General features: G+C 45.7%; 1 protein-coding gene across 6 annotated transcripts; it reads right to left on the bottom strand.

Moving 5' to 3' along the window:
* Positions 1–446: 446 nt before the first annotated feature.
* Positions 447–13,355, bottom strand: SPINK2 (serine peptidase inhibitor Kazal type 2). 6 transcript variants are annotated; one of them, XM_055294644.2, is made up of 4 exons: positions 13,098–13,355; positions 11,694–11,737; positions 2,438–2,547; positions 447–769 (listed from the first exon to the last, which is right to left on the bottom strand). In XM_055294644.2, the coding sequence occupies exons 1-4, from the start codon at positions 13,150–13,152 to the stop codon at positions 724–726; spliced, it is 255 nt and encodes an 84-aa protein (XP_055150619.1). In that variant the 5' UTR covers positions 13,153–13,355; the 3' UTR covers positions 447–723. The 6 variants fall into 6 exon arrangements, with proteins under 6 accessions (XP_055150619.1, XP_055150613.1, XP_055150616.1 ...); XM_055294638.2 differs by having other exon boundaries at positions 12,948–13,190; XM_055294641.2 differs by having other exon boundaries at positions 12,993–13,190.
* Between the last annotated feature and the right edge of the window lie 225 nt (positions 13,356–13,580).

Raw genomic sequence — 13,580 nt, 5'->3', positions numbered from 1 at the left:
CTGGAGTGCAGTGGTGTGATTTCAGCTCACTGCAACCTCCGCCTCCCAGGTTCAAGTGATTCTCCTGCCTCAGCCTCCTGAGTAGCTGAGACTACAGGCACGTGCCACCACACCTAGCTAATTTTTGTATTTTTAGTAGAGACAGGGTTTCACCATGTTGGCCAGGATGGTCTGGATCTCTTGAGCTCATGATCCATCCCCCCCAGCCTCCCAAAGTGCTGGGATTACAGGCGTGAGCCACCACACCCGGCCGAGTGTTTATTTCTTTATGAAGGCTCCCATGCCAAGTGATACTTGTATTAAATAAGTCTGTATGCTTTCCTCCTGTTGAACTGTCTTATGTCAACTTAATTCTCAGGCCCAGCTGAAAAACTCTTCAAGGATAGAGGTAAAACTCTGCCTCCTCTGCAATGGGAATGGTATTTTCAACAGAGAATAGTAGGAACTGAATTCAATGCTGATTTTATTTCAACTAAATAAAGCAATGCACAAGTCACCTGGGCAGTAAGCTTAACTCCAGGAGCAAAAGCCAAGAAACAAGGATTCTTTTTTCTTTAAATTATCCATCACTACACATGGCTGTCTTCCATACCTGCTCTCAGAAAATGTGTGTTAACAAATCTCATGTAAAGAAACATAGGAAAAGAGAAAAAGGGGAAATGCAATTTATCTAGTCTGCCAGTGAAGGTGGTCTCTCCATCTCCTTTTCTGTAAACTGCTCCATCAGCAGGGTCCATTTCGGATGATTTTAATATTATGACCATCTTCCCTGCAAATTGAACAATCACAGAAATACATTTATTACCTACCATACTGAAACTGTCTCATTATTTGTGTTAAAAAGACCTATGTAGATATGCATTAGATTCCTTCCACGGCTACACTTATTTAATCATTTGTTAAGCTAAATCTAGGAAACAAAGAGGGTGAAAGTCCCCACTCTGCCATTTTTTCCCTAACCCTAGGGCACAGGACACTAACCCCAAAGAATCACTCAGGGAGCTGGGCATGGTGGCTCATGCCTGTAATCCCAGCACTTTGGGAGGCCAAGGTGGGTGGATCACTGGAGGTCAGGGGTTTGAGACCAGCCTGGCCAACATGGTGAATCCCCGTCTCTACTAAAAACACAAAAATTAGGCTGGGAGCAGTGGCTCACACCTGTAATCCCAGCACTTTGGGAGGCCGAAGTGGGTGGATCACCTGATCACCTGAGGTCAGGGGTTTGAGACCAGCCTGACCAATATGGTGAAACCCTATCTCTACCAAAAATACAAAAATTAGCCAGGTGTGGCAGCACATGCCTGTAATCCCAGCTACTTGGGAGGCTGAGTCAGGAGAATAGCTTGAACCCAGGAGGTAGAGGTTGCAGTGAACCAAGATCTTGCCATTAGACTCCAGCCTGGGCAACAAGAGTGAAATTCTGTCTCAGAAAAAAAAAAAAAAAAAAAAAAAAATTAGCCAGGCGTGATGGCACATGCCTGTAATCCCAGCTACTCTGGAGGCTGAGGCAGGAGAATAGCTTGAACCTGGGAGGCAGAGGTTGCAGTGAGTCAGGTGACAAGTGAGACTCAATCTCAAAAAAAAAAGAATCAGAGAAGACCGACTGAGGTCAAATAATGAATCCCTGCTATATACAAAGCTGCATACCTGAAGGAGCAGTCACAGTCACCTGGTCAGATGTGCTACATGAAGTATATCAAGTATCATACACTCATTACTCAGCACTCTACTAAGCAGAGTCAGTAAGTCCCACCTCCCGACTACTAGTACAGGGTGTGCAGATCACCTACACATGCCCTTTGAATTAAAAAATAAAATTTAATACTCCACAGAGTTTAACTATTAAATAGACTCTTAATTTTAGGAAATTTCACATTTGTGGGCAATAATATAATTCGATTACCTGGCCTATAGTTGACTAATCACACATATCATTGTTTAACTTGACCTGAAAAATGCACTGAGGATTTTGCATCTCTTTAACCATCACCCTGAAAACTGAGAACTACCATATCACCTTTGATTCTTACATCCAAGAAAATAGTCACTACCTCCTAAGTAATCAAAATTCAACAAAAGAAATGAAAAGGCCAGGCGCGGTGGCTCACGCCTGTAATCCTAGCAATTTGGGAGGCCAAGGTGGGTGGATCACTTGAGGTCAGGAGTTCGAAACCAGCCTGGCCAACATGGTGAAACCCTGTCTCTACTAAAATAAAAAATTAGCCAGGCATGGTGGCGGGTGCCTGTAATCCCAGCTACTCGGGAGGCTGAGGCACAAGAATTGCTTGAACCCAGGAGGCAGAGATTGCAGTGAACCAAGATTGCACCACTGCACTCCAGCCTGGGTGACAGAGCGAGACTCTGTCAAAAAAAAAAAAAAAAAAGGAAAAAGAAATGAAGAAAACTTGGCTAGTCTACAGCTGTAAAATCATGTTACCTGATTTTCATGCACAGAGTACATTCATTGGCATAAGTGGACATGTCACTGCCACACACAGGGTTAAAGTTTCTGGGACATCCTGGTAATCTATACTGAGCGCAGTTTGGCTGGAAAAAAGAAAGAGACAGAGAAATTCGAGAATGACTTGAGATACACTCATATAAAATAGTTCAGAGGAGAAAATGTCCCAGATGTCCCTAGATTTCCTAGAATCATTCAATAAAAATATTTTTATTTTCCAGAAAAAATTTTTCTTTTTTTTTTTTTTGAGACAAGAGTCTCGCCCTGTCACCCAAGCTGGGGTGCACTGGCACGATCTCGGCTTCCTGCAACCTCCACCTCTTGGGTTCAAGCGATTCTCCTGCCTCAGCCTCCCAAGTAGCTGGGATTACAGGCGTGCGCCTCCAGGCCCAGCTAATTTTTGTATTTTTAGTAGAGACAGGGTTTCAACATGTTGGCCAGGCTGGTCTCAAACTTCTGATGTCATGATCCACCCGCCTTGGCCTCCCAAAGTGCTAGGATTACAGGCATGAGCCACTGCGCCTGGCAAAAAAAAATTTTCTAATGCAAAAATCAGATACAATGTTGGTGTGACGGTTCAATACATATCATGTAAAAAAAGGACCTCGGCTGGGCGCGGTAGCTGACGCCTGTAATCCCAACACTTTGGGAGGCCAAGGTGGGCAGATTACCCGAGGCTGGGAGTTCGAGACCAGTCTGACCAACATGGAGAAACCCTGCCTATACTAAAAAATAAAAAATTAGCCGGGCATGGTGGTGCATGCCTGTAATCCCAGCTACTCGGGAGACTGAGGCAGGAGAATCAAATGAACCTGGGAGGCGGAGGATGTGGTGAGCCGAGATCACGCCATTGCACTCCAACTCTCCAACCTGGGCAACGAGAACGAAACTCCATCTCAAAAAAAAAAAAAAAAAAAAAAAAAAAAAAAAAAAAAAGAACCTCAGAGGCTTCAATATGGCCGATTTTTAAATGAAAGTCTGAGACATGCCACCACACCTACTTTTTTATTGTCTAGCTTCATAATTTGCACTTCACTAAAATCTCCATGTGGATGTTCTATTAAATTCCACCTTAATCCCTTGCCTTAATGCCAAGACAAAATCAGGAATCTAATCTTTCAATCTGAACTTTGAAGGCACTGACATTTAACCAAAAACATTAAAGAAAGCAGGAAATTCAGAATTGAAGCAAATTTGTGCCAAAGGAAAAATGTTCAAAACAGATTCATCATCTATGGAGGCTCCAAATTTCACCCCACAAGATACTAACCACAGGAAGAGAGTTCAATCTGGGCAGACATTGCCCCAAAACTTCCTCTCCACTCTCTGGAAGAGGGCCACTGCACATTTATTATTCCTTAATGTCATTTTAATTCTCATAGAAGGGCGGAGCGTGGTGGCTCATGCCTGTAATCCCAGCACTTTGGGAGGCTGAGGCAGGTGGATCACCTAAGGTCAGGAGTTTGAGACCAGCCTGGTCAACATGGTGAAACCCTGTCTCTAGGAAAAATACAAAAATTGGCCGGGTGTGGCGGCACATGCTTGTAATCCCAGCTCCTCGAGAGGCTGAGACAGGAGAATCGTTTGAACCTGGGAGGCAGAGGTTGCAGTGAGCCGAGATTGCACCACTGCACTCCCACCTAGAAAACAAGAGCGAAACTCTGTCTCAAAAAAATTACAAATTAAAATAAAAATAATTCTTATAGAAGGATATGATAAAATTTTAAGCAATTTTCTGACCTTTATACTCTAGAGCAGGGGTTTCCAACCATCAGGCCACAAACTGGTACCAGTCCATGGCTTGTTAGGAAGTGGGCCTCCTGTTAGCAGGAGGGAAGTGGCTGGCCAGTGAGCATTATCAACTGAGCTCCGCCTCCTGTCACGTCAGCATGGCATTAGATTCTCATAGGAGCTGAACCCTATTGTGACATGGGCACATGAGGAATCTAGGTTGTGCACTCCTTATGAGACTTTTTTTTTTTTCTTGAGACAGAGTTTTGCTCTTGTTGCCCAAGCTGGAGTGCAATGGTGCCATTTCAGCTCACTGCAACCTCTGCCTCCCAGGTTCAAGCAATTTTCCTGCCTCAGCCTCCCCAGTAGCTGGTATTACAGGTGCATGCCACCACGCCCAGCTAAGTTTTTGTATTTTTAGTAGAAATGGGGTTTCACCATGTTAGCCAGGCTGGTCTCAAACTTCTGACCTCAGGTGATCTGCCCACCTCAGCCTCCCAAAATGCTGGGATTACAGGCATGAGCCACTGCACCTGGCCCTTTTTTTTTTTTTGAGACAAAGTCTCACTCTGTCGCCCAGGCTGGAGTGCAGTGGCAGGATCTCGGCTCACTGCAATTTCCGCCTCCCGAGTTCAGGCGATTCTCCTGCCTCAGCCTCCCGAATGGGTAGGATTAAAGGCACCCAACACCACGCCCAGCTAATTTTTGTATTTTTAGTAGAGACTGGGTTTCACCATGTTGCCAGGATGGTCTCAAACTCCTGACCTTGTGATCCGCCAGCCTCGGCCTCCCAAAGTGCTGGGATTACAGGCATGAGCCACCGCGCCCTGCCGAGATCCTAACTAATGCCTGATGGTCTGAGTTTCATCCCAAACCATTTCTGCCCACCCCACCCCATTCCTCAGTCCATGGAAAAACTGTCTTCTACAAACTGGTCCCTGGTCCCAAAAAGGCTGGGGACCGCTGCTCTAGGGTTTTTTCCTGAAAGGTTCTTATATCATTTACTGGTATAGTCACTCATTTACAGATGTTATGGGAGACACAAAGACGAAGAAAAATTAGATCCTGCCTATAAGAAGCTTAGGATCGAATAAGGCAAGCGAGAAATACACATGCTGGTCTTGAAGAAAGGGTAAAGTTTAATATGGAAGGCTGGGAGAATGTCTACCACAAGGAAATAAAATTGATCAAGCAAAGGCACAGTGGCAAGAGAAGTGGTTGGCACTGGAGTTAACAATTTAAAGGAACCTCCAAAACTCTTTTATGATTTTTTTTTAAAAAAAGAGGTGGCCAGGTGCAGTGGCTCATGCCTGTAATCCCAGCACTTTGGGAGGCCGAGACGGGTGGATCACAAGGTCAGGAGATCGAGACCATCCTGGTTTTAGTTGAAAGCCCGTCTCTACTAAAAATACAAAAAATTAGCCAGACACGGTGGCAGGCGCCTATAGTCCCAGCTATTCGGGAGGCTGAGGCAGGAGAATGGCATGAACCCAGGAGGCGGAGCTGGCAGTGAGCCGAGATCGCACCACTGCATTGTAGCCTGGGTGACAGAGCAAGACTCTGTCTCAAAAAAAAAAAAAAAAAAAAACAAAGGCTGAGGCAGGAGAATCACTTAAACACGGGAGGCAGAGGTTGCAGTGAGCCAAGATCGCTCCATTGCACTCCAGCCTAGGGGACAAGAGTGAAACTCTGTCTCAAAAAACAAACAAACAACACAGCACTCAACGAACTAGGAACAGAAGAGAACTTCCTCAACCTTATAAAAGGCATCCATAGAAAAAACAAAAACAAAAATAAAATAAAATAAAAGGCATCCATGAATAACCTACAGCAAACATTCTACTCAATGGTAAAGGACTCAATGCTTTTCCCTAAAATCAGAAAACAACATAAGAATGTCCACTTTCACCTCTTCTATCCAACACTGTACCGAAGTTTCTTGCCAGGACAATTACCCAAGAAAAATAAATAAAATGCACCCAGATTGGAAAGGAAGAAGTAAAACTATCTCTATTCAAAGATGACAGAGGGCTGGGCACAGTGGCTCACACATGTAATCCCAACACTTTTGGAGGCCAAGGTGGGCAGATCACTTAAGGCCAGGGGTTCGAGATCAGCGTGGCCAACATGGTGAAACCCTGCCTCTACTAAAAATACAAAAATTAGCCAGGCGTGGTGGCAGGCACCTGTAATCCCAGCTACTTGAGAAGCTGAGGCAGGAGAATCGCTTGAACCTGGGAAGCGGAGGTTGTAGTGAGCTGAGATTGTACCACTGCCCTCCAGCCTGGTGAAAGAGTAAGACTGTGTCTCAAAAAACAAACAAACAAACAACAAAGATGACACAATCTTGTTATATAGAAATTCCTAAGAAATTCATACACATACACACACACACACACACACACACACACACACACACACACACAAACTGTTGTTACTAATAAATAAGGCCAGGTATGCTGGCTCATTCTTGTAATTCCAGTACTTTGGGAGGCTGAGGTGGGAGGATGACTCGAGGCCAGGAGTTCAAGACCTTCCTGGACAACATAGCAAGACCCCATCTCTACAAACAATTAAAAATTAGCCATGTATGGTGACCTGTGTGTGTAGTCCTAGCTTCTCAGGAGGATGAGGCAGAAGGATCACTGGAGCCCAGGAGTTCAAGGTTATATTAAGTTATGATCATGCTATTGCACTCTAGTATGAGCCACAGAACAAGACTCAGTCTTGGAAAGAAGAAAAAGGACTAATAAACAAGTTTAACAAGGTTGAAAGATACAAGATCAATATATAAAGCTCAATTTTATTTCTATACACTAACATGAACAATCTGAAAATAAAACTAAGAAAACAATTCCACTTACAATAGCATCAAAAAGAATAAAACATCTCTAGGGCCAGGCGTGGTAGCTCACACCCTTAATCCCAGCACTTTGGGAGTGCTGGGATCAGCCTGGCCAACATGGTGAAAGCCTGTCTCTACTAAAAAAATATAGGCTGGGCACAATGGCTCACACCTGTAATCCCAGCACTTTAGGAGGCCGAGGTGGGCAGATCACCTGAGGTCAGGAATTCAAGACCAGCCTGGCCAACCTGGTGAAACCCCGTCTCTACTAAAAATACAAAAATTAGCTGGGCGTGGTGGTGGGTGCCTGTGATCCCAACTACTCGGGAGGCTGAGGCAGGAGAATCGCTTGAACCCAGGAGGTGGAGGTTGCAGTGAGCCGAGATCACACCATTATACTCCAGCCTGGGTGACAGAGTAAGACTCCATCTCAAAATAAATAAATAAATAAAATATGTATTTTATATATATATATATATAAAATAAATAAAATATATATTATATATTATATATATATATATATATATATATATATATATATATATACACACACAAAAAAAAAATTAGCTGGGCATGGCGACAGGAGCCTGTAATCCAGCTACTTGGGAGGCTGAGTCAGGAGAATCACTTGAACCTGTGAGGCAGAGGTTGCAGTGAGTCGAGATGGCTCCACTTCACTCCAGCCTGGATAACAGAGTAAGACACTGTCTCAAAAAAAAAAAAAGGAAAGAATAAAACATCTAGAAAGGCCAGGCACGGTGGCTCACGCCTACAATCCCAGCACTTGCGGAGGCCGAGGCAGGCGGATCACGAGGTCAGGAGTTCGAGACCAACCTGACCAACATGGTGAAACCCCATCTCTACTAAAAATACAAAAATTAGCTGGGCGTGGTGGTGTGCACTTGTAATCCCAGCTACTCAGGAGGCTGAGGCAGGAGAATTGCTTGAACCCAGGAGGCAGAGGTTGCAGTGAGCCGAGATCACGCCACTGCACTCCAGCCTGAATGATAGAGCGAGACTCCATCTCAAAAAACAAACAAAAAAAAATTAGGAATAAATATTTACAAAGTGTAAGACATGTATACTGAAAACTACAAAGCATTGTTGAAAGAAATTAAAGGCCTAAATACATAGAAAGACATCCCATGTTCATGGATCATAAGACTTAACACTTTTAAGATGGCAATATTCTCCAAATAGATATACAGGTTCAATGGAATCCCCATCAAAATCTTAGCTGTCTTTTTTTGCAGCAGAAACTGACAAATTGATCTTAAAATTCAGATGGAAATATAAGAGACTCCAAATAGCCAAAACATTCTTGACTAAGAAAAAAAAGGTTGGAGGATTCACACTTCCTCATTTTGAAACTTACTATAAAATTACAGTAATCAGGCCGGGCATGGTGGCTCACACTTGTAATCCCAGCACTTTGGGAGGCCAAGGCGGGCAGATGACCTGAGGTCAGGAGTTCGAGACCAGCCTAGCCAACACGGTGAAACCCTATCTCTACTAAAGATACAGAAATTAGCTGAGCATGGTGGTGCACGCCTGTAATCCCAGCTACTTGGGAGGCTCAGGCAGGAGAATCACTTGAACTCAGGAGATGGAGGTTGCAGTGAGCCGAAATTGTGCCACTGCACTCCACCCTGGCAACAAGAGTGAAACTCTATCTCAAAAAAAAAAAAAACAGTGTGGCACTAAGGATAGAGGAGGATAAACTATGAGAAAGCACCAGAAGGTACAGGTAGAAAAGTAGGCTGTGTTGATGAGGTTAGACTTTCTCTGTGGGCAATGAGAAGTCCTTGAAGATTTTGCACAGAGACATGCTACATTCAGTCGAGGTTCTAGAGACTAATTGCAGCAGCAGTGTGTAGCAGGAACTGGAAAGTGAAGATACCAAAAGGATGGGGAAAACCCATTGAAAAGCCACTATGCTAACCTAGGTAAGAGATAACGGGGGTCCTAAATTAGAGCAGTGGCAGTGGAAATAAGGAAGAAAAACCAAAGATCAATCTCTCTCTCTCTCTCTCTCTTTTTTCTGAAGACTGGTCAAGTGAAGCAGTGGAATGAAAAAGGAACAGAGAAATCTGTGGTTGTGATCAGTTATTTGTAAACACCACTGCACAAAAACCAGCCAAACCAAAGATCTCTTGTGTGAGTCATCCTTTTAACAATCTTGTCAAAAGACAGCAGGTCCAGGTTGAGAGTGGTGGCTCATGCCTGTAATCCCAGCACTTCGGAAGGCCAAGGTGGGTGGATCCTGTGAGGTCAGGAGTTCGAGACCAGCCTGGCCAACATGGTGAAACCCCGTCTCTACTAAAAATACAAAAAAATTAGCCGGGCGTGGTGGCACATGCCTGTAGTCTCAGCTACTTGGGAGGCTGAGGCAGGAGAATCACTTGAACCCGGGAGGCAGAGGTTGCAGTGAGCAGAGATCTCGCCACTGCACTCCAGCCTGGATGACAAAGCAAGACTCCATCTCAAAAAAAAAAAAAAAGACAGCAGGTCCTGCAGCACTTGCCTTGCCTCCTGAGTGTGAGTGCCTTCTTAAATTCTACATGTAGGAACTCACTCACTTTACCCTAATCCCAGCCTTGAAACGAAGGTACCATAACTCCCATTTTCTAAAAGAAAATCAAACCCACGCAAACTGAATCACTGACTAAAAGTGTTATTGGGCATCCGTGAGATGCTGAAAACTGGGCAACAAATAGCAAATAAGACATTATACCTGACAACATGCATACAGTTTCCTGGAGGACATAGGCAAACAGGCCATTACAATCTAATGCTATGACGGGGTAGAGAAAAGCACTGGATCTGGAGTCGGACTGCCTGGATGAGAAACAGAGCTCCACCACTTCCATGTGACCTTGGCCAAGGGGATAATAATGAAATAATGATCCCTACCTCACAGTATTGTGAAAGATGAAATTAGTTATTATATATGAAGCATTTAGAACACTGGTGTGGCACGTAGGTATCTAAGTATTTATTATGATGATGGTGATGATGATGCAGTATAGGTAAGCACAGAGAAAGTGTGTGTGTATATATATCCACATCTCTCCTTTAGAGGAGGGAATCGCGTGGGAAGGCTTCCTGGAAGAAGTCTCCTCTGAGCTGAATGCTCAAAGTTAACCTGCTGAAGTCAATATCCTCATATGTCAAATAATGTCTATCTTACAACATCGTTGTGAGAATTGAGAGACCAAATATACAGACAATGACTAGTCCTTATATAAAACAGAACTCTGACCCAAGACCTGCAGCATCCTGCCCAGGAACCCAAACCATTATTTAGAATAACCAGGCCAGGAAGCCAGCCGGCTATAAGCCAGACTTGAAAAATCAGACTGCTATCTCTAGTGACAGTCCAGGAAACCAAACAATAACCCCTTTAACAATCAGCCCATGGCCGGGCGCGGTGGCTCATGCTTGTAATCCCAGCACTTTGGGAGGCCAAGGTGGGCGGATCACGAGGTCAGGAGATCGAGACCACGGTGAAACCCCGTCTCTACTAAAAGTACAAAAAAATTAGCTGGGTGTGGTGGCGGGCACCTGTAGTCCCAGCTACTCGGAGAGGCTGAGGCAAGAGAATGGCGTGAACCCGGGAGGTGGAGCTTGCAGCGAGCCGAGATCGAGCCACTGCACTCCAGCCTGGGTGAGAGAGCGAGACTCCATCTCAAAAAAAAAAAAAAAAAAAAAAAAAATCAGCCCAAAATGGCTAGGACTTTTTTTTTTTTTTTGAGATGAAGTCTCACTCTGTTGTCCGGGCTAGAGTGCAGTGGCACGACCTCAGCTCACTGCAATCTTTGCCTCCTAGGTTCAAGTGATTCTCCTGCCTCAGCCTCCCCAGTAGCTGGTATTACAGGCACGTGCCATGATGCCTGGCTAATTTTTTGTATTTTTAGTAGAGACAGGGTTTCACCATGTTAGCCAGGATGGTCTTGATCTCCTGACCTCGTGATCTGCCCACCTCGGCCTCCCAAAGTACTGGGATTATAGGCGTGAGTCACTGCGCCCGGCTGCAAAATGGTTAGGATTTGATTACTAACTGACAGCTTCTGTAATTTCTGTCCTTGATTCCAACTTAGGACAACCAGAGAAAACCAAATACACACCCCTAACCCATACCATAGAATGTTCTGCTTCTAGTTCGCTCACCTACAGCTTCCCTGTGCCAACAGCCTCCAATCAGGCCATACCTGAAGCCATTCCTTTTTTCCACTACAGTTTTCCCACTCCTCTCTTTGACTCGAGTCCCTACTCAAATGCAAGTGACAGTGGCTGACTCTCTTGCTATAACAAGCCCTGAAAAACAGAGCCTTTGCTTGTTCTCATTTGGTTGGTCTCCACTGACATCCTCAGAATTTAATTTGATAAAGTACATAAAATATCTAGTACAAGGCATAACTATTTTTCTAAGGACCTTTTGAATCTTTAAAGGAAATATTAACACAAAGACTGAGGTGTTTTCAACTAAAATTTACACTTTTATCTGAATCAAAAGGCCTGCCTGACAACCTGGTTTTAAACACAGTCCTCAATGGTTTCCAAAGTGGCAGGTCAGACCTGAAAGCCAGCCTCCCTCCCAAACGGTTTTGGGCTTCACTGTATTAGTAGAAACAGTAGAAGTGGTTTCCTACTTACCGTTCTATATTTTGAAAACAGACCAAATTGAGGGATCAGAGAGGCTGTAAGAAGAAAGCATAGACATTTTACAGTAAAGGATCAAGGTAAGGTACTGTTCATAAGGATTTTTTTTTTTTAATTAAGTCTTGCTATGTTGCCCAGGCTGGTCTTGACCTCCTGGGCTCAAGCGATCTTCCTGACAGGCCTCCCAAAGTACTGGAATTTGAGGCGTGAGCCACCACATCCAGCTTCATAAGGATGTTTTAAAATCCAGTTTGGGATTTATCCAGGCCACATCTTCTATTTTCCCATCTAATGCCTACCTTCTTTAAACTGTCCCCATCCCACTTTCCCCAAAAAGGATATTCAGTTTTTTATGGCACCTCTCCCCAAAAGCACATAGAAAGAACATTTGGTTCTGTTCCCATTAGGATTGGTTGAGAAAGGGCTTTGAAGCTATGGAATAAAAGTCGCGCTAGCGCACTGCAGCTTCAATTTCTGGTCTCAAGCGAGCCTCCTGCCTCAACCTCCGAGTAACGGGAACTACTGGCCCAAGCCACCACACCTGGCCAAGGAAGTAACCCTTAATTAATAGTTCATGACGTTATTTTCCTTTGCAACTCGGGGTAACAAATACAAAATTTAATACAAGATGTGAGCATTTTGGCCGGGCGCGGTGGCTCAAGCCTGTAATCCCAGCACTTTGGGAGGCCGAGGCGGGCGGATCACGAGGTCAGGAGATCGAGACCATCCTGGCTAACACAGTGAAACCCCATCTCTACTAAAAATACAAAAAATTAGCCGGACGTGTTGGCAGGCGCCTGTAGTCCCAGCTACTCGGGAGGCTGAGGCAGGAGAATGGCATGAACCCGGGAGGCGGAGCTTGCAGTGAGCCGAGATCGCGCCATTGCACTCCCGCCTGGGAGACAGAGCAAGACTCCGTCTCAAAAAAAAAAAAAAAAAAAAAAAAAAAAAAAAAAAAAAAAAGATGTGAGCATTTTAACTCCATTTTAAGAGAGGTGTCCAGTGTGGTTGGACTAAAGCCCCTTTCTCTTAAGCATCCACAATTCCTCATTCCTGCACATCTCCTCCCGTGGGACCATACATAAAAACCCAACTCCTCATCTTGGGCACCTGAAAATCTACTTTAACAGAGAAAGCGCTCTAGACGGCAGGTGTCCTTAGAGCTGGGAGCGAAGCCCAAGCAAGAACTAAAGAGGGTGGCTGACTCCACAAAGCCACCCCCACAACCCCCAGTTCGCGCTCCTCCACCTGGCAGGTCCTCTGGGGAACCGCCAGTAACGGGCGCGCGGGTACCGTCGCCGAGGCCGCCCGGAGCCGGGCAGGGTCCGCCGCCGGCCTGACTCCCTCTCCCGCTTTTCTCCGGAGGTCCCCGCTCGCCAGGACCGCTCCGAGCGCTACCTGCGAAGGTAACTGCCAGGAGCAGCAGCGCCAAGCGCAGCACCGCCAGCGCCATCCTCCTCCCGCGCCGGCCGTCTAGCCCCTGCGCTCTGGTGCCTGCGCCACTCGCAGGGAGCGCTCGCGCGACGGGGCGCGGGAAGGGCGGGGGAAGGGGGAAGAAGGGGCGGGGCGAAAGTGGGAGGAAAAGCAGCGGTAGGTGGCGAGGGAAGAGGGGCGGCGGGAAGAGGAGCCGTGAAGGGTCGGGGGAGAACCGGGAAGGGGTGGGAAGGAGAAAGGTAGAAGGACGGGGGAGGGGGCCATGGGGAAGGAGGGGGCGAGGGAGATAGAGGATGGGGCAGTTGTTCGCCCACACCTTCTCCTCCCCGCGAGGAGACGGAGGGGAAGACCTCTCCCTCCGACATGCAAGAACCTGGGAGAGTCCTAGGCAACCCTCGTGGAGCTCTGTCAATCAACACCTATTTCTTAAGCATCTACTAAGTCCCA

The sequence above is a fragment of the Symphalangus syndactylus genome, chromosome 10 (assembly GCF_028878055.3).
Source record: "Symphalangus syndactylus isolate Jambi chromosome 10, NHGRI_mSymSyn1-v2.1_pri, whole genome shotgun sequence".
NCBI lineage: Eukaryota > Metazoa > Chordata > Mammalia > Primates > Hylobatidae > Symphalangus > Symphalangus syndactylus.
This window is presented reverse-complemented; position numbering and strand designations above follow the sequence as displayed.